At 35.9% G+C, this 22,455-nt stretch overlaps 1 protein-coding gene across 1 annotated transcript; it reads left to right on the top strand.

The window, feature by feature from the left end:
- Window positions 1–1,471: 1,471 nt before the first annotated feature.
- On the top strand, window positions 1,472–12,597 carry LOC133881669 (presequence protease 1, chloroplastic/mitochondrial-like). The gene is made up of 19 exons (XM_062320660.1): window positions 1,472–1,909; window positions 2,019–2,202; window positions 3,103–3,277; window positions 3,384–3,516; window positions 3,680–3,750; window positions 4,593–4,676; window positions 5,423–5,513; window positions 6,060–6,580; window positions 6,677–6,841; window positions 6,935–7,153; window positions 7,233–7,360; window positions 7,926–8,115; window positions 9,052–9,135; window positions 9,222–9,319; window positions 10,724–10,988; window positions 11,076–11,238; window positions 11,319–11,499; window positions 11,801–11,872; window positions 12,194–12,597. The coding sequence occupies exons 1-19, from the start codon at window positions 1,663–1,665 to the stop codon at window positions 12,333–12,335; spliced, it is 3,213 nt and encodes a 1,070-aa protein (XP_062176644.1). The 5' UTR covers window positions 1,472–1,662; the 3' UTR covers window positions 12,336–12,597.
- The last annotated feature ends 9,858 nt before the right edge of the window (window positions 12,598–22,455 follow it).

The raw sequence follows: 22,455 nt of genomic DNA on the forward strand, positions 1-22,455 counted from the left end.
GAAAAAAATAGCTTAGCCGATTGTTTCTTTCTCCTTTTTTTTTTTTTAAAAAAAAAAAAAAAGCAGGTTGATGGGTCAACTCATGGGTTGACCCGTTCAACACATTTATAAATGTGTCATTAACCCGTTTATGACCCTAACCCATTTAATATAAACTTAAAATCAGTAATTTCATGTCGTGTTTATAGGTCGCGTAAAAAATTAACATCCTTACCCATATGCATAATTAAGCCCAACAATGCACATTAAAAGAATGGAACAATGCTGAACAATGGGTTCACAGATGGGCTTCTTGTAGCTACTGTCCGTAGTTGCATCCTTCGGCCTTCGCTTCTACCTAACAAGAGAAGAGGCCCAGCCTAGCGCATTAGAGCTTAGTCTACTACGATTTTCTTGATATCGCGTATCTGCTGGCTTGTCAAACTACTCTTTAGGAATTCTTTAGGAATTAAGAAAGAAAAGTTGATTTGTAAAAAGATAAACAGCGAGAATAGATATCATATTTTTATTCTACGAGTATCTTACAATTATATATATATATATATATATATATATATATATATATATATATAAAATTGATCAAAAGAGTAATTGAGATGACAGTATTATTGTTATATGATAATTATAAAATAAAAATATAGTTTTTAACATTACTCAAAATAGAAAAATACTTGATGAGGAGAATATTCATTCTTACTTGAAAAAATTTATACGAGTAATGCTACATATCACATTTTTATTTTATTTTACAATAATAACATGGCAGTCCCAATTAACTATTAAACTCAATGGTTTGTTGAGATTGCCACATCAATATTGTGGAATAAAAGAATGGTACATAGGATTACTCAATTTATAAACATGGTGTTTTTAATAATTTTATATTTTTTTATTAAATAGAAATATAAAAAATATCACTTCAATGTTCTCTAAAAATTGATATTTTTAAGAATAATTTTCTGAAAGTAATTTTATCAGCAGTTCTTTGAAAATAGATATTTTTTTTGTTGGGATGAATATAAAATTAGTTCTTATGGTTGACCTAAATTACAAATTGCTCATGTCGTATCAAAGTCTCTGGGTATGCCACAAAAATAATTTAGTCACCAAAGTCAAATTTTATTAAAACATTTAACGGATTCTATTAGGTGCCACGTCAGCGCCAATAAAATAACTATATGTGTCATTTTTAATTAAAAAAATATAAATATATTATAAATAATATATAAAACTAAAAAAAATAAATATCTAAAACAACCATACGGACTAAATTGCTTTTTTGACATACTCGACAAACTTTTAAATTTACTTTGATATTATAAAGAGTGATTTATAATTTAGGGCAACTAAATATATTGATTTTACTTTCTTTCCTTTTTTCAAGAAAAATTCCCTTAAGAGTTAAGATTGCATTTGGATTTAATGGTACGTGGCATTAGTCTTTCCTCTCTTTTTCGTTTTCATTTCCTTCACTCTCTTGGACCCCAAGAAATATTTTTTCTGGGCAAGAATTCACCATTTTGCTCCTTCCGAACCACCCGTGCACGCTACACGCTCTCACAGTCTCACTCTATCTTAAGATATTTCCCTCCCAATATAAAAAAGCAAACTCCAGCTCCGTCTCTCTCTTACGCACTGTTACTTGTTGGTGTAGGGTTATCCATGGACAGAACGGCTCTTCTCCGTTCTCTCGCCTGCAACAGACTCTTCTTCCGCTCCGCTCGCAGGCTCTCATCTCGCTCCTCCTCGTCTGTCGCCCCAAAACGGCACCGTTTGATTCCAGATCGCAGCAGACGATCCTTACTCCGCCAGAGATTGACGTCATCTGTCTCTTCGCTTAACTTCAGAAGAAGCTTATCCTCTCTCTCCCCGCGCGCCGTTGCCACTCCCTCCACTCACGCTTCTCCAGGTATCGTTCAAACCCTAACTTTTTTTTTTTTTTTCTTGAAATTGCATTTCATTTGCCCGATTAAAGCGCACAGCTTTGGTGATTCCGCGAGTGGTTTTTGTGGGAGCAGAGTTTATAGGGGTACAGGATGAGGTTGCGGAGAAGCTCGGGTTCGAGAAAGTGTCTGAACAGTTCATCGGAGAGTGCAAATCGAAAGCTGTGCTTTTCAAGCACAAGAAGACCGGTGCCGAGGTCATGTCGGTGTCGAACGACGATGAGAATAAGGTCTTCGGCATTGTCTTTCGCACGCCTCCGTGAGTGCTCTTTTCGTTCTTTTTTTTTTTTTTTTTTTTTTGAAATAAATTTGGACCGCTTAGCATATAGCAAATTGTTGGCTGCCTGGTAAATTTGAATCAGTGGAGGCGATTGAGTCAGTTGTCAAATATGTAATACTCAGAAACATTCAACAGGATTTCGAATGCTTGATACTGTTGGTCATTTGGAACTGGCATATTTGTTCCTTTCTGCGGTGTTCACATATAGGTGAGGCACGGAGTTCAAACTGAATATATGACTAGAATTTTCCTTTCGTAAAGGATTAATACAAGAATAGTGAAAGAATTAGAGATGTAGAGTATGAACTGGAATAAGGCTTCTGTTTTCTGCAAAAATGCATGGATATGAAAAGCAAAAGAGTTTAAAACTTTATGTTTAGCTTTGCATCAAGCCAGTGTACATCGCTTGTCAAAGTTGCTCAGTGTAATATTAGACCTTAAGAAATTGCAATACCTTGTTGTTGATTAAACTTGCTCATTAGGAGGAAATAAGAAAAGAAAGATGAATGTACAGACAGCTTTTGGTGCTGGTTATCCAGTTACAGAAGTGACCCCATAGGCTTTCGCTTTTGCGTCTTTCTAATATTGTAGACATGGTAAAATCTTGGTATATTTAATCCTTAATCATCAGGGAGTCGATTGTTGTCAAACTATAGTTTTTAATTGCATAAATAGACTGCAATTTCTGGAATTGCTTCTCTGTTTAATTTGAATTTATGCTGTGTCAGTCAGTTTTTTTTTTTCCCTTAGGCAGAGCTACAGTAGTGTTAGCGAAGAAAATCACTCCTTTGAACTTTGGTGCAAATTTATTCTCGTTTGTGTTTTAAGTGATAGTGTCTCAAAATTTAATCATCCTTTTGTATGTAATTTATACTGCAGAAAAGATTCCACTGGGATTCCACACATATTGGAACACAGTGTATTGTGCGGGTCAAGAAAGTATCCTTTGAAAGAACCATTTGTTGAGTTATTGAAAGGGAGCTTGCATACTTTTCTAAATGCATTCACGTATCCTGATAGGACTTGTTACCCGGTTGCTTCCACGAATTCAAAGGTGAAAACAGGCTTGACAGTGGAATGGAATTGGGAATTTAAATGTGTTGAATCTTGGATCAAGGTTGGATTTAATAAATGGTTATTTATTTTCTTTTTCAAAACAGGATTTCTATAATTTGGTTGATGTGTACCTGGATGCTGTCTTCTTCCCTAAATGTGTGGAGGACTTCCAGACTTTCCAACAGGAGGGTTGGCATTATGAGCTTAACAATCCTTCAGAAGATATATGTTATAAAGGTCGCTTTCTTGATGGATATGTCCAATCATTAATTATGTTGCAGTAGGTTCTGGAATATTCTATGCCTTTATTTCAAGCGTCCTGGTTATGGAATCTGTCTGATTCCTATCATTTAATTCATTTTCTTCTGTTCTTCCTAAATGAATTTGTTCTTGTTTTCAGGTGTTGTTTTCAATGAGATGAAAGGTGTCTATTCCCAGCCTGATAATATATTAGGGCGGAGCGCTCAACAGGCAAGTCTCTTTTCTTGTTTATTTCTGTACTTCTTACACTTCAATACCTTTGCATAAAAAATTGTGCATTCTCAATTAAATTTGTTCTGTGGGAAGTCTTAGTGATCAGTGCAACTATAAGATCTTCTTATGCCATGTGCTGATAATTTGAGTGTCAAAAATATTTGATCCCATGCTGCACTGACTTCAATTTTGTGTCCTTTATTTTTTATTATCCATTTATTGTGAATCAATCACATTGTAATGGTCTCTCTTTCTCAAGTGTCCCTGTAATGATTGTTTCCTGGATTTATTCATTTATTTGTATCATACTATAGTAAGTGGTAATGCTATGCAAGATTGTATAAGTAGATAGAAAGAAAGTTATGCTTCACTCATACATAATATAAATTGATAAACTACATGATTTAGAGAACCTGGTTTTTGTTCATGTTCAAATATCATAATGACTCATGCATTTTGAGTTTGTTGAGGTCATTAGGTCTTGGTCATGGCAAGTTTTGATGTTGCTTCTATACTAAGGCACACAGTGATTTGTTACAATGCATCATAATGGTTCTTGGAGTTGGTCAGTAAATCCATATGGCTAGGCATGCTCTGGAATGAACATTAGGGATGACTTAAATGTTACTAGTTTGATTTCTATGTTCATCCAAATGTCAGTAGTTATCTGAATGATTTGGTGTAACTCTTCTTCTTCTTTTCTCTCTCTCTCTCTCTCTCTCTCTCTCTCTCTCTCTCTCTCTCTCTCTCTCTCTCTCTCTCTCTCTCTCTCTCTCTCTCTCTCTCATTGTTTTCTATTATTATTTTATTGATGGATCTACATGTAACTTTGGGCACAGGCTCTTTTCCCAGACAATACTTATGGTGTTGACAGTGGAGGTGATCCACAAGTTATTCCCAAACTGTCATACGAGGAATTCAAGGTTTGTTGCACGCATCATTTTGATATTCTTGATCTTCCATGTTAGTGTAACTTTCAAATAGTGATTGTTTAGGAGTTGTATCTTTGTGGTACTAATTAGTTCTCTTAACCTAAATGGCTTTCATAGTGCTCTCTTTTTTTTGAGCTTGATACTTGTTAAATTATAAAGTTGAAATGAAATTCTGGTGTCAGTAATCATTTATTGTATCTTTTTGACACTGCAAATGATAAATGTCAATGGGGTTTTTCTGGATATTCAATAGTGGACATTCCATTTTTATTAATGTAAATTGTCAAAAAAGTTAATTTGAATCTTTTGGCAGAGCATTATGTTTTTTTTTTTTTTATTTTATTATAATACTGTCACCTTTTTTTTTAAAAAAAAAATGGAACTCTTTACCTATGGAATTGTGGTGAAGTTTTCTGGTATCCAGTTTGGCATCTTAATAATTGACTTATTCTTGTGTAATCTAGAAGGGCTCTTTCAATGTCATTGATATATGGATGACAGCATTTGGAGTTTGTGACTTTTGCTATCGGATTTTTTCCATTCAAGTTTCTGTAGCATGCCTCAGAAATTTCTTTAGTTCTTTCCAGTAACATAGATGACTTTTATATCCATATATTCTTATGCATGTGACCTCTTGTAGTTGCCAAATTGCCTAGATCTGTACTCAAGCACAGTTTTGAATATTCATTATTTTGTATGATACTATATAGTGCTGTTTCGCTGAATGAAATTTACAGGAATTTCACCGTAAATATTACCACCCCAGCAATGCCAGGATATGGTTTTATGGAGATGATGATCCAAATGAGCGCCTACGTATCCTGAGTGGTAATAAACTACTTTTGTGAATACATGCCTCTAATAACTTTCCATGATATACATGGGTAAATTTGTCCCAAAAGAAATGTAATGCAAAACTCTCTTGCCATTAAACCAAGGAAACCTAAAATGACTCATAACGGGTCTTTTCTCCTGTGTATTTTATGTAACTTCTTTATATATGAAAGATAAAAAAAAATTGCAAAATTGTAATTTTTTGGCGTATAAGCACACTACATCCAATCTATTTCTTATATTAAAATACTTTACATAATTGCCTCTCTTTTTTTCCACACAAAAAAAAAAAAAAAAAAAAAAATAGATGCTTAAAATTGTGAATAAAAGGAATCCCCTTTTCAACTTTTTTTGAGCAGTTTATTTCAGAAGCTATGTTATACAGGCAACTAAATTGAGAAAAAGAAAATGAGTGGCTGTTGAAGCTGTTGATTATTTACTGCCTACATTGAGTTTTAATTCTACTGATCTGGTTCAATGATGATTTAGGATTCTGTGAAATTTATTTTAATATTTAGCATCTTACTCTCTCTCACACAGAGTATCTAGACATGTTTGATGCGAGTTCAGCTCCCAATGAATCAAAGATTGAACCACAAAAACTATTCTCAGATCCAGTCAGGATTGTTGAGAAATATCCTTCTGGTGAAGGTGGGGATCTGAAGAAGAAGCATATGGTATGCCTTAATTGGTTGCTCTCTGATAAGCCCCTAGATCTGGAAACTGAGCTTACCCTTGGGTTCTTGGATCATCTAATGTTGGGAACTCCTGCTTCTCCATTGAGGAAAATCTTGCTGGAAAGTGGCTTAGGAGATGCCATAGTTGGTGGTGGGGTTGAAGATGAGCTCCTTCAGCCTCAATTTAGTATTGGATTGAAGGGTGTCTCTGAAGATGACATTCAAAAGGTAGAAGAGTTAGTCATGAGTACACTTAAAAATTTAGTGGAGGAAGGTTTTGATGCAGATGCTGTGGAGGCGTCCATGAATACGATTGAGTTTTCTCTTAGGGAAAACAACACTGGATCATTTCCTCGTGGCTTGTCGCTAATGCTTCGGTCCATTGTAAAGATATACCCCTCTTTTTGTTGTTTTACAAACCTGGCATCCTTCTATTGTTTTATTTTTATTTACTCATGTACTTTGCCTTTTGTTTTATAGGGTAAATGGATATATGACATGGACCCATTTGAGCCATTGAAGTATGAGAAACCCTTAATGGCCCTTAAAGCCAGAATAGCAGAGGAAGGCTCTAAAGCTGTATTTTCTCCTATTATAGAGAAATTCATCTTGAACAATCCTCATCTAGTTACTATAGAAATGCAGGTAGTCTCTAACTCATTTTAGTCTACAGGTTTTCAGTTGCTGTGTGCATGTGATCTTTTGTACTAATTATATCGTGGTTATTTTCTATGTCAGCCTGATCCAGAGAAAGCTTCCCGTGATGAAGAAGCCGAGAAAGCAATTTTAGAGAAACTTAAAGCAAGCATGACAGAGGAAGATCTTGCTGAGCTAGCACGTGCTACACAGGAGTTACGACTGAAGCAGGAAACTCCTGACCCACCAGAAGCTCTGAGAAGTGTCCCAAGCCTCTCTCTACATGACATTCCAAAAGAACCTATTCATGTTCCTACACAGGTTATTGTTACCTTCAGTGTCTTTTGTTTAGTTTGTTCTTCAGTGGAGAGCTTACCGAACATTCTTATGCGAACTGTAGGTTGGAGATATCAATGGAGTAAAAGTTTTGCAGCATGACCTCTTCACAAATGATGTCCTTTACACCGAAGTTGTCTTCAATATGGGTTCACTGAAGCAAGAGCTTCTCCCCTTGGTACCACTTTTTTGGTAAGATGTTACCTTCAGGTGCTGCTGCTTATTATATTGTTGCTAAACTTGCTATTGATGTCTTGTACTATTCTATTTCTCTCTGGATTTAACAAGATGGTTCACCAATTAGGTTGTTCTGAAAAGAAAAATTATATTTAGTGCACGTTAACCTTGAATATTGTAAGTCCAGTCTCTATTCTTTAACTTGCTACGATTTCCTTTCAAGGACCTGCCAAATCTGTATTAACTCAGGGTTTTCATTCTTCTTTTCCTTATTGTGGTTGCCTGAGGTAGATGGATTCTTTTGTCCAATCCATTTGGCATGATGATGTCTCTTGTTTCGTGCCAGTCTTTTTGCTTTACTAATCCTCACTAAAAGATAAGATCAACCTCTAGAATGTTCACTCTCTAGGGAAAAGTATTCTACCACCTACAAGATTTTTTTTTTTAAATGTTAATGTGGAAGTAGTAGCGGTGTTAATAATGATGATAAACTACATAAATTATAATGTGTATTGTATATCTCTTCTCCAGAGATAATTTAGGTCACGTTTTTTTGACTATGAAACAATGTTCTTGACAGCCAATCATTGCTAGAGATGGGTACAAAAGACCTGACCTTTGTGCAGCTTAATCAGTTAATTGGAAGAAAAACTGGAGGAATCTCAGTTTTTCCATTAACATCATCTGTACGAGGCAAGGAGGAGCCATGTAGCCATATAGTTGTTAGAGGCAAAGCCATGGCAGATCGTGCTGAAGACCTATTTAACCTGGTATCTGTTCTTTTCAGACTTTAAATGTAATAATCCAAGAATGATTTGTTGATTTGAACCACTCAGATTAGTGTAAATATTGCAGTAATTCGTTATGTATCTTGAACTTCTCATGAATTTGGGTGCACCATGGTCCAAGTCCTATTATCTCTTTTACGGGTCTTCTGTTGATGATGCTTTATTCATGTTACTCCTCAATCAGACTTAATTTTGCTTTATTTTCACTACCTTTGATTTTTGCTTCATTTTCACTACATTTGAGAGAACTAGTTTCTAGCACCTTGAATTGAATATGCTTTGTCTGACATACCAAATTCATACGCCTAACTATTTTCTTTTAATTTTTTATTTAGCATAAGCATTTGGACAAATGAATTGGAGGAGAGAACTACGTATTGACCTCTAGTGCGCCTCTATTTTATCGCATCTTAGGATTCTTTTGGTTATTGTTATTATCCTGTATATTGGATAATTTGCTTTTTATTTGTTGAGGTGAATTGTATTGTCATTATGGATTATATGGAACCTTTGCATCAAGTCTTCTAACTGCTGTCTGTACAAAGATTAAAATGTCCATGCTCAACTAGTTTGGGGCTGCAATCTTGATTATTCTTTCAGAATAGCTGGAGGTTTCTTTTAAACATATTAAGATCTACTATTGATTGACTGTAATCTTTTCAAAATGTTTCTTTCATTGATGAGGTTCTTTCTGTCGATAATTATAAAAATGGATGCCGTACTAAGAAACCTCTTCCACAACTTCATGCACCTTTTTTATTTTCCTTATTTTGTAGGCCATGCCTTCGGTATACCATACTACCCTTGCCAAATCTATTTAATACTTTGCTCCATGTTGTCATTATTGTAATTTACTTCTCAAACAAGTGGTTGCCTGTGGAAGATAGATTGACTGAAGGATTCATGCATGTATTGTAGGTTAATTGCGTTCTTCAAGAAGTCCGGTTTACGGATCAGCAACGGTTTAAACAGTTTGTGTCCCAGAGCAAAGCAAGAATGGAGGTACCAAATTTTATGGAAAAAATAAGCAACTCAACTGGATCTTAATATTTATTCATTAAGTCTCAAAATTTGTGTTCTGTTTTCAGAACCGGTTAAGAGGTAGTGGTCATGGAATTGCGGCTGCAAGGATGGATGCTAAGTTAAATGTTGCAGGGTGGATTTCTGAAAAGATGGGTGGTGTCAGGTTGGACTATTTAAATGTTTTGAACTGATTTTTGTTTTGGGCTAATCCATATAGTCAGACAATGACCTCCTTGCTTTGCGTCAAAGGAATATTTTGTCTGGGAATGAACGTTTATGATAATTAGGAAAAATTACTTTTTGGCCTTTGGGGTTTGCAGATATACCAACTGATCCCTGGGTATCAAAAGTATCGTAAAGATCCTTGCGTAAGTTATAAGTCCAAAATTGTCCTTGCTGCTAGTCATTTAATGGAAACCGTTAAATGCATGTGTGGATCCACATCACAACCAATCTTGATTGACGCATGCATAGTTGATGATTCAGCCTATTATAAAATTACAGTTTCACTCCCAAACAGAAAAAAAAAAAAAAAAAAAAAAAAAAAAAAAAAAAAAAATGGGGGGTCGCCCTTCACCTTGTGAGGGACAGTCTCTCCACACCATACGAGGGGCGGTCAGCTGCCCCCTAGAAGGACAGCTACCCGTTACCAGATGAGGGGACGGCCTCCCTTCCCCATACGAGGGGCATGTGGCCTCACCTCGTATGGTTAGGGGAGGCCGCCCCTCATCTAGTGAGGGGTGGGCCCTTTTTTTTTTCTTTTTTTTCTTTTTTTAAAAAAATAAAGGGGTAAAACTGTAATTTTGTAGCATACTGAGTTTTCAGCTATGCCATGTGTCAATCGGCTGACAATAGGGATCATTTTGGACACATTGCTTATCCAAAGGATCTTTAAGATATTTTTGATACTCCAAGGATCAATTTGGTACAACTGAAAACTCCAGGGACCAAATAAGTGTCTTTCCCTAATAATTATATATTGAACTAGAAATCTGCATTTGTAGATTGAATGTCTCGTTTTAAAAATTTAGGCAAATTACCAGGACCTCGTGATTGTAATGCTGTAAACTTTTTTTGATAAATTCACTTGAATTTTTATAGATGTTATTTGGTACACAGTTTTTGAAACGTTCAAGTTCTATGAGGGGGATTTGACCTAAAAAGAAATGGTTAAGGGAAAGGCATCCTTGAAGCTGACGCGCCCCCTCTCTTATTGGGGACAGCATTGCTTCCTCGTTGCTTCTTTCTGTCAACTAGGCTCTCAAGTAGGTGGCTATCTTGTTGAGTGAGATAGAAGTTGAAATGAATTTGTTAGCCACTCATCTGGAGTATGTCACCTGTTCTGACGTGGCCAATAAAAGATCTTGTTTTAATGATCATCTTTCTAAAGCCAAAAGAGGAGCTTAGCTCTTGAATGAAGGAATTGCTTTCAATGACAATTTCTCTTTAGCAATCAGTGACAGCGCTACTGGGTGTTTTTTTTTTTTTGTTTAAACTATCCAATAACTCTGTTAGATTTACAAACATGATGGTACTGATACAGTTTGCATTCCTTGTCTACTTGTAGTTACCTGGAATTCTTAAAAGCTCTTGAAAAGAATGTTGATCAAGATTGGGCTGGAATTTCTTCATCTCTTGAGGAGATTCGCAAGTCCTTACTTTCGAGGACTGGTTGCTTGATAAATATGACTGCTGATGGGAAAACCCTCACAAACTCAGAAAAGCTTGTTAGCAAATTTCTTGATTCGCTTCCTGGCAACTCCCTTCTTAAAACAGCTAGTTGGAATGCTCGGCTTCCTTCAGAGAATGAAGCCATTGTGATTCCTACGCAGGTGAGAATTTATATGCTTCCTCCTGCTTGTTTTTCTTTTAGCTTTCTTGATTCCTTGTCATAATTTATTAACTTTTACATTCTTCAGGTTAATTATGTTGGAAAAGCAGCTAACCTATATGAAACTGGCTATCAACTTGATGGGAGTGCATATGTAATTTCAAAATACATTAGTAATACATGGTTATGGGATCGTGTGCGAGTTAGCGGTGGGGCTTACGGAGGCTTTTGTGACTTTGATACTCACTCAGGTACAATTGTGTCATTACATGTTTGTGATGGGATATAACTGCTATTTCAGAATCTTATGTTTTTGGGGTTTCTTATTTAGGAGTGTTCTCCTTCTTATCTTATCGTGACCCCAACTTGTTAAAGACACTTGATGTATATGATGGAACTGCGGATTTTCTCCGTGAGTTGGCAATGGATGATGATGCTCTCACAAAAGCCATCATTGGAACCATTGGAGACGTGGATTCATACCAGCTCCCTGATGCCAAAGGCTATAGCAGGTATGTGGACAGCACTATTTAAAAGGTGGCTCTTTCTAGTTTAATTTGTAATTTGTATGAATGCGCTGCAATACAATTTAAGATGTTACCCGTGATTTTAACTGCTAAAAATTTAAAATGTATGAGTCTGAAGTTGTAATTTCATGTCTTGTTTCAAAGGCACACTACCAGATAGGAAGGTCACTGCTAATGTCAGATATTAAATGGATGCTTCTAAACATACTGTTATTGCTGTTAGCATGACTACGACTCAAATTTACTCTACTTTCCTCTTCTTCTTTTTTCTTTTTTTTTCCTGTAGTATGTTGCGGTATTTGTTGGGAATCACGGAAGAAGAAAGGCAAAGAAGACGCAAAGAGATATTGTCAACCAGGTAAAAGATGGTGTTTGTTAACTGATGCATAGACTTTTGTTTCCAATCGAGAAAATTATGACAAAAAATGAGCTTTGAACATTTTCAAAATGGTGGCTTTACTTTTAGGAAAACCGGACTAAAACGATGCAAATGATCTATCTATCTATAAATAGAGAAGGAATTTGAGTTCCTTTTTAATGACAACCTTGTATTGAAGCAATGGTTGGGTCATTCCTTAGATTCGATTCATGGTGTATTCATCTAAAGGTTTCTGTTTTGGGTATGTGATCGTGGGACTTTTGTTCTGTATCTGTAAGTTTGTTGTCGTTTTTCTCACAGTTTGAAAGACTTCAAGGAATTTGCGGGTGCAATTGAGGCAGTTAAAGATAAAGGGGTGGTGGTTGCAGTGGCATCTCCAGATGATGTTGACGCTGCACACAAGGAACGCTCTAACTTCTTTCAAATCAAGAAAGCTCTCTAAAGCTCTCTAAAACCTCAGAGAAAAAATGCTGCGAGGGATAGGACTTGCACGATTTTTCGACCCCCCCCCCCCCCCCAACAGGGTATGTATGAGATGTTCAAAAGAGTTCCCAATTTTTTATGCAAAAGCAAAGATTTTGTCATAGTTTGATTACAGGAAAATCTTTTGTAACATGGAATTTGTAGCATATCAGGTTATTGTGAAACTATTAACATTCAAATTTCCAAATTTCCAAATAAAACTTGCTTAAATGGTCTCAAAACTTCTTATCCTCGCCCAATTGAGCATCCACATATTATTATTCCAGTGTGCACTACATGAAGCTACATTTCTCTCAAGCACTCCATCAAACATCTTTCAGGCATTTCTGATTTTCCTACACTTTGCGAATAGGAAAATGCTAAAGATGCACCACTCATCCCCTCTCATCACCCTATTTTTCTTAAAAAATTTAATTTTTATTAAAAGAGAAATGCTAGAAATGCACCACTCATCCCCCCTTTGTCTCTCCCTTTCCCTTAAAATCAATTTTTTTTAAGGGAAAGGGGGAGACAAGGGGGATGAGGGGGATGTGTAAAAGGGCTCCGTGAACCTTTATCCCCGTGAACCTTCTAAACTACCATGCGACACCTCATCTCAAATTAACAATTTCATTCAATTGGCACCCCCACCTTCTGTTAGTGGTTGACATTAAAATTGACAGACATTTGTACAAGTTACTTGACATGCATTTTTTTTTTTTACTTAAAATATCCAAATTAGAAAATGAAAGCCATAAGAAGGGTGTCAGCGCAGCACCGGACACTGGCCAATTTCATAAGCCAATGAAGTTACAGCAGCTCGAAAATGGAGAATATGGGCTTAAATGGTTGTTGCGATTCAAGCATCGTTTCTATTTTTAGTAACAACGGAGGGTGGCCCGATAACTATCTACATTTTTTGTTTTTTTTTTTTGTCTTATATATATATATATATATATATATATATAATAACTTTTTATTGTAAGTAACATGTGTCATATTATAATTTGTGCTGATGTGACAAATTATGAGATATTGTCAACTTTTCTAATTGCAAGGACCTAAAAGTTTTTTTTATTATTATTATTATTTTTTTATTCGAGTCTTAAATCACTTTTTAAAGAGTAATGCTAAATACTATATCCTTACCCTATTATGCTAATCTGGCAATGACTATCGTTTCTCATTAAAATAATAAATAATAAAAATAAAAATAATTTTTTTAAAAAAAAAAAGAAAAAGAAGAAGAAGAAGACTATACATGTCATCTGTCACGCCAGCCGAGTGAATTATGAATAGATTTTTAAAACCCGAAACTATAACGATCAATTTTGCATTTATCTGTTACAATAAACCCGGGTATTAGATTTGGTTGTCCACCCGGTGTGTTAGTTTTGTGTCCACATTTGTGCGTCTATACTAATACCACCCCAACCGATTCTCATTTAGTGACCACCTCAGCCATCTCCAACCCTTGTTCACATTTATAGGCAGAATCAATTTTTCTATTGGAAATATTATAATGGTATGCGTTTAAACTTCACCTACGCTCATTTCTCACCATTCATTGTTCTACTTGTTTCTTGCCCTCGATTAAATATGAGTTGTTTCTCTACAATTTTCACTTTCTCCATTCTGCTTCTTACAGGAGCTCTCAAACGAATCATACCATGCACCAAAATCTCCAATTATAGTTAGATTATTATCTGAACTAATGCGTTTAAGTGGCTAAGCTATATATGATGTAAAGTGTTGGAACCAGTTTCCTAATATCAAATGTCGGATCAGTTCACACCTGCAAAACGAAAAAGATGCAAGCAACAGAGCCTGATGGTGAGTGCCGGTAGGAGATAGCTTCAATGTTTAAGTCAATATGGTAATTTGTGAGGGTAATAGAATGCTTTAAATATGAGTTTTGAGCTTAAAGCCAAAAGTCGCTCTTACCTTGCCCTAACTTACATTTTATAGTATTTTGTGTTTAACTAGTTATCTTCCTTGATCGTGGGTTTTTTTTTTTCTCATGTGGGCCCAAACTTTCGCACCCAACCTCCTTTACTCTAGAAGTGTATTTGGCATAATGAGTTTGAATGTGATTACATGGCTTGATACACAATTTATTCTTGTTAGAGCGAAATCCCTGTTGCGCCTAACGTGGTGGGACTTGGTCCTTAAGCCTCTTTTTAACCTATTGGTTAGTTTTTTAGGCCTTCGTAGGTATGTTTTGTGGGTCAAGTGGCATTGTCGGCCCAAGTCCCAACATAAAAAATTTATTACTTTGAGATTATTCAACACACCAACAAATGGAGAATTTGTGCAAATGCGTGCCAAGAAATATGACACCCTACTCCTTGTGGAGGAGACCACAGTTTGACAATTTAAAGCTGTTTATTTTGTGGCCTATTGTATTCATCCACTACATTTTGTTCTATAAATAGGATTATACTAAATAAAATAAGAAAGATAGTTGAGTTTCAATTCAAATGCTTTTTGTAACCTCCCTGTATAAAAAGCTCAATAGGCCAAAGAATCATAAATATTGAAAGCTGCATATGTTGCCAACAAAACTTTCTTCAAAATTCTTTTCAATCTCCAATGCCACCGGCATGCACTTAGCCGCAAAGCTTCACTTTTGAACACTTTCAGAGATCCTAAAAGTTGAGACAAAGAAGAGATGCTTTGAAAATTGAGAGGACCACTGTGAGCTTTGTTCTAGAAAGACATGTTTTTATTTATCATGCATGCTGTCTTGACCCATTTCTTAATTTTTGTTTGTATTTTTGCACTGTTTTCTTTCTATTCGAGCCTGTTGTTGGGAAGCCCATATCTTTTTCAGTATTTTGTTCCCCCACTCTCTCATCCTTTCGAATCAAGAGCGGTAAGGATCCTCTCATGCATATAACCATTTTTTTCTAATTGAAAAAAAAAAAAAAAAGGGTTTTAGCCGTTTCATTTCTCTACCATTAAAAATTGATCCCATCTGCTCAACAAAAAACATACAACGGACATGAAAAAATAAAATAAAAAATCAGTAAAGATGAGGGGGACCAGTTTAGCATTCAAGACACTGTTTCTCTTTCAGCTTTTCTGGTTAATGCTCAGAGCATTCAAGTCTTTTACCTGTTGATTAGAAGGCATTTGTGAATCTAATTAAGCCCATTATTGTATGTAATTAAATTTCATCTGCCCTCACTACTTCCCACCATGATGCAGTCATCCCCCACTGTTACTGGAAACCTTTACTGGCAGTCTCAGAATCAGAACTGAGAGATGGTAGTAATGTTAGTCTTTATAACGATAGTGTCATCTTCCCACCATCTCAGGAATGATGATACCACGAATTCAAAATCAAAGTGTATATTGGGCGAATAATTCTTAAACACGTATAGGAATAGATTGTTAGGTTTTAAAAGAACATACATTTTAGATTTTGAGAGAATCTAGACTTTTTACGAACACAAGTTTAGAATTAATTATGCTTGTATTTTATTAATAAATCACAGGTATAAATAAGAAAAATATAAAGACAAACTTGGAGATGAAATCCTATCCCTACTGGAAGATAAATTCTTACCATGACTTGAAGATAAACTTTGATCTCGATTATGTGATAAATTATAAACTCATACTGTAACGGCGCCCCAGTGAAATTAACTAACTGGTAGTTAACTTCGTGGTTCGTCTCTCAATTTCATTCTATAAAGAATAGACTACAGAGATCTCATTATCTCCAAAGAGAGTCTACAACAGAAGACTTTCACTTAAAATACAAAGATAACAATTAAAACCCACAATCACAATATAAACAACCAGAGTAAGATTAAAACTTCATAATATAGATAAGTCTCCAAATATCATGGTCAAAAGACTAGTCTTTAATATAGCTTAAATATTACAAACCAAGTCTAAGAATCATAAATAAACATAAAGATTCATGGCTTAGTTTTAAGGAGGTAAATCAAATATAGGATCTCCATCATATTGTGACTAGTGTTATCATTGCCATATCACATATCTTTTAACCAAACAGGGTCTAGCTCCTAAAAAATGATCTTAACTATGTCCTCCAAACGTATCATCCTTCTCACGAGAGCCATCATACTCAAAAGTAAGTATAAAACAACACATGTTTTATAGGTAGAAAAGCTACAAGTGTAAGTCCACAACTTAGTGAGCTATATACACATGATTTACATGTTATCATATGGTAAACTTAGATGTTTAAAATATAAATCATATGCAACAATGTACAGTTATAATTTATCATTTCACAAAGTGGTCACGAATGCAATATAAATATAGTATATGCTATAATAAAAGAATCATGTCATAGGATATTAACCCCTTCTAGACAGGGTTGACGCTGTCACGAGGGACCTGTAATACAACATCGGTGCCCTGGATATTATATGCATACTGTCATATACTAGCAGGCCGACTAAGTCCGACCTCGAGTGGCCCACGCTATAAGCAAAGTCATAATTGTGACCCCATTCAAACATGGTGCGCAGGTCACAAAACAATCATTAGATCCAATAGGGGTGGGCGTCGATTCGGTAGGCAGTTAAGTCGGTTAATTCGATCGGTTAACCGACTTTTGTCGGAATGTAGCCGGTGAATTTATTTCGGTTAAGTCGGTTAAGCGGTTAATAGGCGGTCGGTTAAGTCGGTTAAGCGGTTAATATGCGGTCGGTTTACTCGGTAAAGCGGTTAATAGGCGGTCGGTTTACTCGGTAAGGCGGTTAATAGGCGATCGGTTAAGTTGGTTAAATCGGTTAACATTCGATTAAAATGGGTAATGGAATGACGTCATTTTGATTTTTTTAAAAGAAAAGAAAAGAAAAGGAAAAAAAAATAAAAATCATACGTTTCGTTCTTATTAAAACGACGTCGTTTCGTTTTATGTCGGTTTGGTTAATCGGTCGGAATAGAATGCGGTTTGGTTCGGTTACCGCTTAAAAGACGGTTCGGTTCGGCTGCCGATCCGACTTTCGGAATAAAATTTTATACCGACTACCGAACCGAAATTAGTCGGTAGGCGGTCGATGGCGGTTTGATTCGGTTCGATAAGCAGTCAGTAGGCGGTAGGCGGATAATTTACCCACCCCTAGGATCCAAGGCCTATCATAATAAAAGCATGAGTCTCTTGACCATAATGTTAACCTGTATAATAGTAAGCCCATAGTCGTTATCCCACACATACCAATGTACCATGTTATACAATGTAATTTAATATTCGTCATCTTTTTCATGCATGCTTATATAAATTCATCATTTTCATTGTCTTGTTATTCATCACTCATTTTCATAAAATAGATCTCATAGTAATCAAAAGTGTATTTCATATGAGTTGTAAACATGCATGTTCAAACAAAAGAGTTGAACATTCGGCTTCAACATAGAACGTTCGTCCAATGAAGGGCCGAACGTTCGATATTGGGTAGAATCCCATTTTCAAACCTAAAAACCACAAAACTACATCTAGGCAAGTCGTAATGTCTTAATATGATCCCTAACAGAATCTTAAGCCACAATAATTTCTCCATGCAGACCTTGGTGCGTCAAACCTCATCAAATCACTAATCTATCCTTAAGCTAGTATTAGGGCCAAAACCAAGCAAAGATGTAAAACTACTTAGAGTTATTGTCAAAGCAATAAGTAAACAACATGATAACTCTACAAAAATGAACCAGGCAAAGAAGGTTACCTCATTGGGGTGAAAAGAGCTTCTTCCTCCTTCAAAGCACTAACACACACTCACAAGGAATACACTGAGCAAGAGAGGGTGGAAATAGGTTGAAGGTGCGTAGAGGGTGGGGTATTTATAGGCCTAGAAGTCTGAAGAAAATGATGAGTTGTTCTTACACAATTATGCCAAAAGTCAAACGTTCGATCTACTTTTGTCAAACGTTTGGTGTACTATATTATCCAACGATTTTAGGTTTAATCGAACGTTCGACTCCCTGTGGTCGAATGTTCAATGTACCTTCTAACACAAAATTTGTTGCCTGAATAGTGACATATGTCATGTCATCAAACGTTAGTGATGTAAGCTTTGAAAGTTCAGTGTACTATTGTATCAAACATTCGACATCTCTTGAACGTTCTGCTAGGACAGAAAATCAAGATTCACCTTCTTAACCAATCCTAATACCTTATTATGATTAACTAAAGCTTATTTAACCCTAATTAATAGTTGGGGTATTACACCTACTTCTAATAAACTAAGTCAATAGAGACCTATAGTCATAAAGCACTGAACCGTAGTGCTACAGACTCATACTCTTAACTGAAATAGATAATTGTCGACATGTCATATCCCACAATTACTCATTCCATTGTCACTTTCGTGATGAAATCCTCCCCTGCTCCTTTCATCGCAAATTCTCACTTTGTCTCGGTAAAACTTAATCATGACAACTATATCTCCAAGAAAGCCATAATGTTGCCTTACCTCCATGGACAAAATGTCTTCCGTTTTATTGATGGTTCTCATTCACCACTACCATAAACCATCCCAAAAAAAAAAAAAAATCTATATTGATATATTCAAATGGCTTGAATTACAATGGTGAGGCACTTGACATTATATACACTACAAGTGTGAATGTGATGATTTACAACAAAGGAAACAAAACAAAAGGAATATCACACTACAAAAAAAAAAAAATTCCTATCCCGGAGGTCCACGAGATCGGGCTTGAGGTCCTCACCAACGGCCCCTCTACTCCGACGTCGGCATCTCCGGTCATGCCCCTAAGGTCCTCACCGAAAAGCATTCCAGAAAGTTCAACATTAATCTGTGCAGACCTAGAGAAAATCTTCTGCTAGATCTGGGCCGAGCACTACCCACCCTGGACCACACCACCACCTCTAGCATGTTTGAATCCCACCGCCATCTCTAAAAAACCACACCAAAACTGCAAGGCCGAACCGGTGGTTGAGCAGATCTGTAAAAACCAGATCTAAGAAACCAGATCTGTAGAAAAACCAGAACCCAAAAAAGAAGAACTTCATGAATCTGTAAAAACCAGATATGTAGAAAAACGCCTTCTTTGCTTGGTGAACCCTCTGAAACCCACTGAATCCACATCATTTTGCTTGGTGAACCCTCTGAACCCCACTTAAACGTGTTTTCTTCACCAAGAAAATGACTCCTATTTTGGGTGTTTCTTTAGACGTGTTTAAGCCATCGATAGTGCTTCAATCTACGGCTGAGGGTGTCGATCCGCGTCATTTGACTAATGAATGTAAATTTTCAGGCTGTTTGTTCTAAATCGTCTATAAATTTATAGACGGTTTGATCAAAACCGTCTGGGAATTTACATTTTTGGACAGTTTTTTTCAAACCGTCCATAATTAATAATTTCTTCTTCTTCTTCTTCTTCTTCTTCTTCTTCTTCTTCTTTTTTTTTTTTATCCATGCGATTTCTGTCTGGATTTTTGTTTATATATATATATTAATATCATTAATATTAATAATTCCAAACGGTTTGAAACAAACTGTCCAAAAATGTAAATTTCCAGACGATTTGTTCCAAACCGTCTACAAATTTAGAGACGGTTTTATCAAAACCATCTGGAAATTTACATCTCCGGACGGTTTTTTTAAAACGTCTGTAAATTTATGGACAGTTTACTCAAACCGTCCATATTTATTTATTTACATACGGTTTTTAAAAAATCGTCTATAAGAGTTTAATTCTAGACGGTTTTAGAAACCGTCTAGAAAAAACCATCCATAATTGTCCTTTTTTTTGTAGTGTCAATCACAGTAATGGTAGAAATCTTTTCTTTGTGTGATGCTCATATTCCTTGTACGATCTTCCCTAGTCTACTCTAAGATTCTTTGCATTGATACTTTCCTTTTCCATCTGATCTTATCTTTGAGGTCATGCTTCTCTTGGAATCACGCTTGTGTTGGAGGTCATGTTTGCTTCTCTTGGAATCACGCTTGTGTTGGAGGTCATGTTTGATATCACGAGTTGATATTGCAGCATATATGTTTCCTGATATAGCTAATCTTTTTCCATCTTGACTTGCTGAACTTGCAGTCATAGGCCTTTCCATATGATCTTCAATATCTGTTATTGCATGTCTTGTACAATATCTAGCACAATTTACTATTGCTACTGATTATGTTCCTATATCGGTGTCACCTGCATTATTCACATTACCAGCCCCCCTCAAAGTGATGGTGCGAAGGTTAAGGTAGGATTTTTAAAGTGCGGAAAAGCACTGGAAACAATTTTAAGAGGGAAAACATTGGATTTTTGAATCCCAAGAAAACACTCAAAAACTTTGAAAAGGTTACCATGACGTGTGTCTCGAAAAAAATCTTTCCGAAATGGGGTCAAACGTGAAATTTTGAGACTTGTAGCAAAAGTTATGCATGTTTTATTAAATACAGTGTGATGCAATCAACTGCTAAAAAGTCAACTCTGAACATCCGAGGACAAACATGGAGCGTTTGATCTTGCCTCAAATGCAAAAATATCAAATTTTTGGGCTATTTAAAGGTTGTTTTGGGCTATGATTTTATTGTGTGCGGTCCCAACTTTCATACATGACCCAATAGCATCTACACAGAGAGAGAGAGAGAGAGAGAGAGAGAGAGAGAGAGAGAGAGAGAGAGAGAGAGAGAGAGAGAGAGAGAGAGAGAGAGAGAGAGAGAGAGAGAGAGAGAGAGAGAGAGAGAGAGAGAGAGAAATTGAAGGAAATGTGAAAGATTTGAATTTTTAATAACTGCAATAACCGCGCAGATGCAGTTAGTAAAAATATAATGAGGATATATAAAAGTGATGTTCGCATTTTGCAGTTGCGGGTGCGGATATTGCAAATAATCGCATCCGCATGTACACCCCTAGGAGGGAGTGTGTTTGGAGCAAAATGACTTAGAGAAAGCTTTAAAGTTAAGATCTTACACTCTTCTCTTTAAATTTCTTGAAGTTTCCACTCATTATTGGTACATAGATTTACTATTTCGAGATTTGTGTGATTTGTGTATGTATTTAGTTAACGTGTTTGTTGTTTAAGGTTTTTAAGACGAATCTTAGAAGTTTAAGGGAAAAATACATTTTGACCATCCAAAGTTTGACAACTTTTTCACTTTTACCTCTGATGTTTAAAAAGTGACAATGTACCCCAACAAAGTTTTCGAAATTTCCAATGTAAGCACAGCCCATAAGGGTGGCTCGGGCACCCCCAAGGAGCCAAATGGGGGTGGCCGATCTACCCCCACAGTCCAAGGGGATGGTTCGGCCACCCCCAAGGGGCCAAATGTTGCCACCCTTTTTTTTTCTTTTTTCTTTTTGTTTTTTGTTTTTTCTCTCTTCTTCTTCTTCTTCTTCTTTTTTTTTTTTTTTTTAATGAGTTCATTTTGGGAATTAACACGTGTATGTGGTGCAGTTTTGTAAATTTTGTACCCAAAAATGTACATGCGGAGCACGTGAGCCATTTTCCGTAAAAAAAAAAGACAAAAATGGCCAACGGAGTGCTTACATTGAAAGTTTCAGAAACTTTGTTGGGGTATTTTGCCACTTTTTAAACATTGGAGGCAAAAGTGAAAAAGTTATCAAACTTTTAGAGATAAAATGCATTTTTCTCGAAGTTTAATGTTGATTATTGGGCATTTTGATTGTAGTTTTTGTTAAGCATGTGATATCTTGTTGTTCATTATGGTTTACCTACTGTTTAGAAAGAGATTAATGAAGATCTAATATGTTTTGATGTTGCTTTATGGTAGGATTAATGATGGGTTAGATATTAGATGATGATGGATGAGCATGTATATGTATGAAAGTTATATTGGGCTTAAAATATTATTAAGAAGTGTAATCAAATCTTAGAATCGTGTTAGGATGGATAAAGCTAGGACCTTTTTAGAAATAGGACTCTGCCAGACCAACCGAACGTTCAATACTTTGACAAAATGCCTATTTAGGATTTAGAACAATCTTAGAATAAGATTAGAGACTAATGGTAGACCGTTTCTTAGATTTTGAGGGTGAGGAGACTCTAGAAATTTATTTGGAAGAGCCTTCTGACCCAGGTGAGTAAAACTCAAAACGGATTCTTGTTATTTCAATTCTTTCATAACATG

The sequence above is a fragment of the Alnus glutinosa genome, chromosome 11 (assembly GCF_958979055.1).
Source record: "Alnus glutinosa chromosome 11, dhAlnGlut1.1, whole genome shotgun sequence".
Lineage (NCBI taxonomy): Eukaryota > Viridiplantae > Streptophyta > Magnoliopsida > Fagales > Betulaceae > Alnus > Alnus glutinosa.

Bases quoted from the DNA above. Each gene is read 5' to 3' on its own strand.
- LOC133881669 (XM_062320660.1), top strand. From the start codon at position 1,663: ATGGACAGAACGGCTCTTCTCCGTTCTCTCGCCTGCAACAGACTCTTC. The intron at 11,239-11,318 runs GTACAATTGTGT...TTTCTTATTTAG, and splicing joins TGACTTTGATACTCACTCAG to GAGTGTTCTCCTTCTTATCT. The intron at 11,873-12,193 runs GTAAAAGATGGT...TTTTTCTCACAG, and splicing joins AAAGAGATATTGTCAACCAG to TTTGAAAGACTTCAAGGAAT.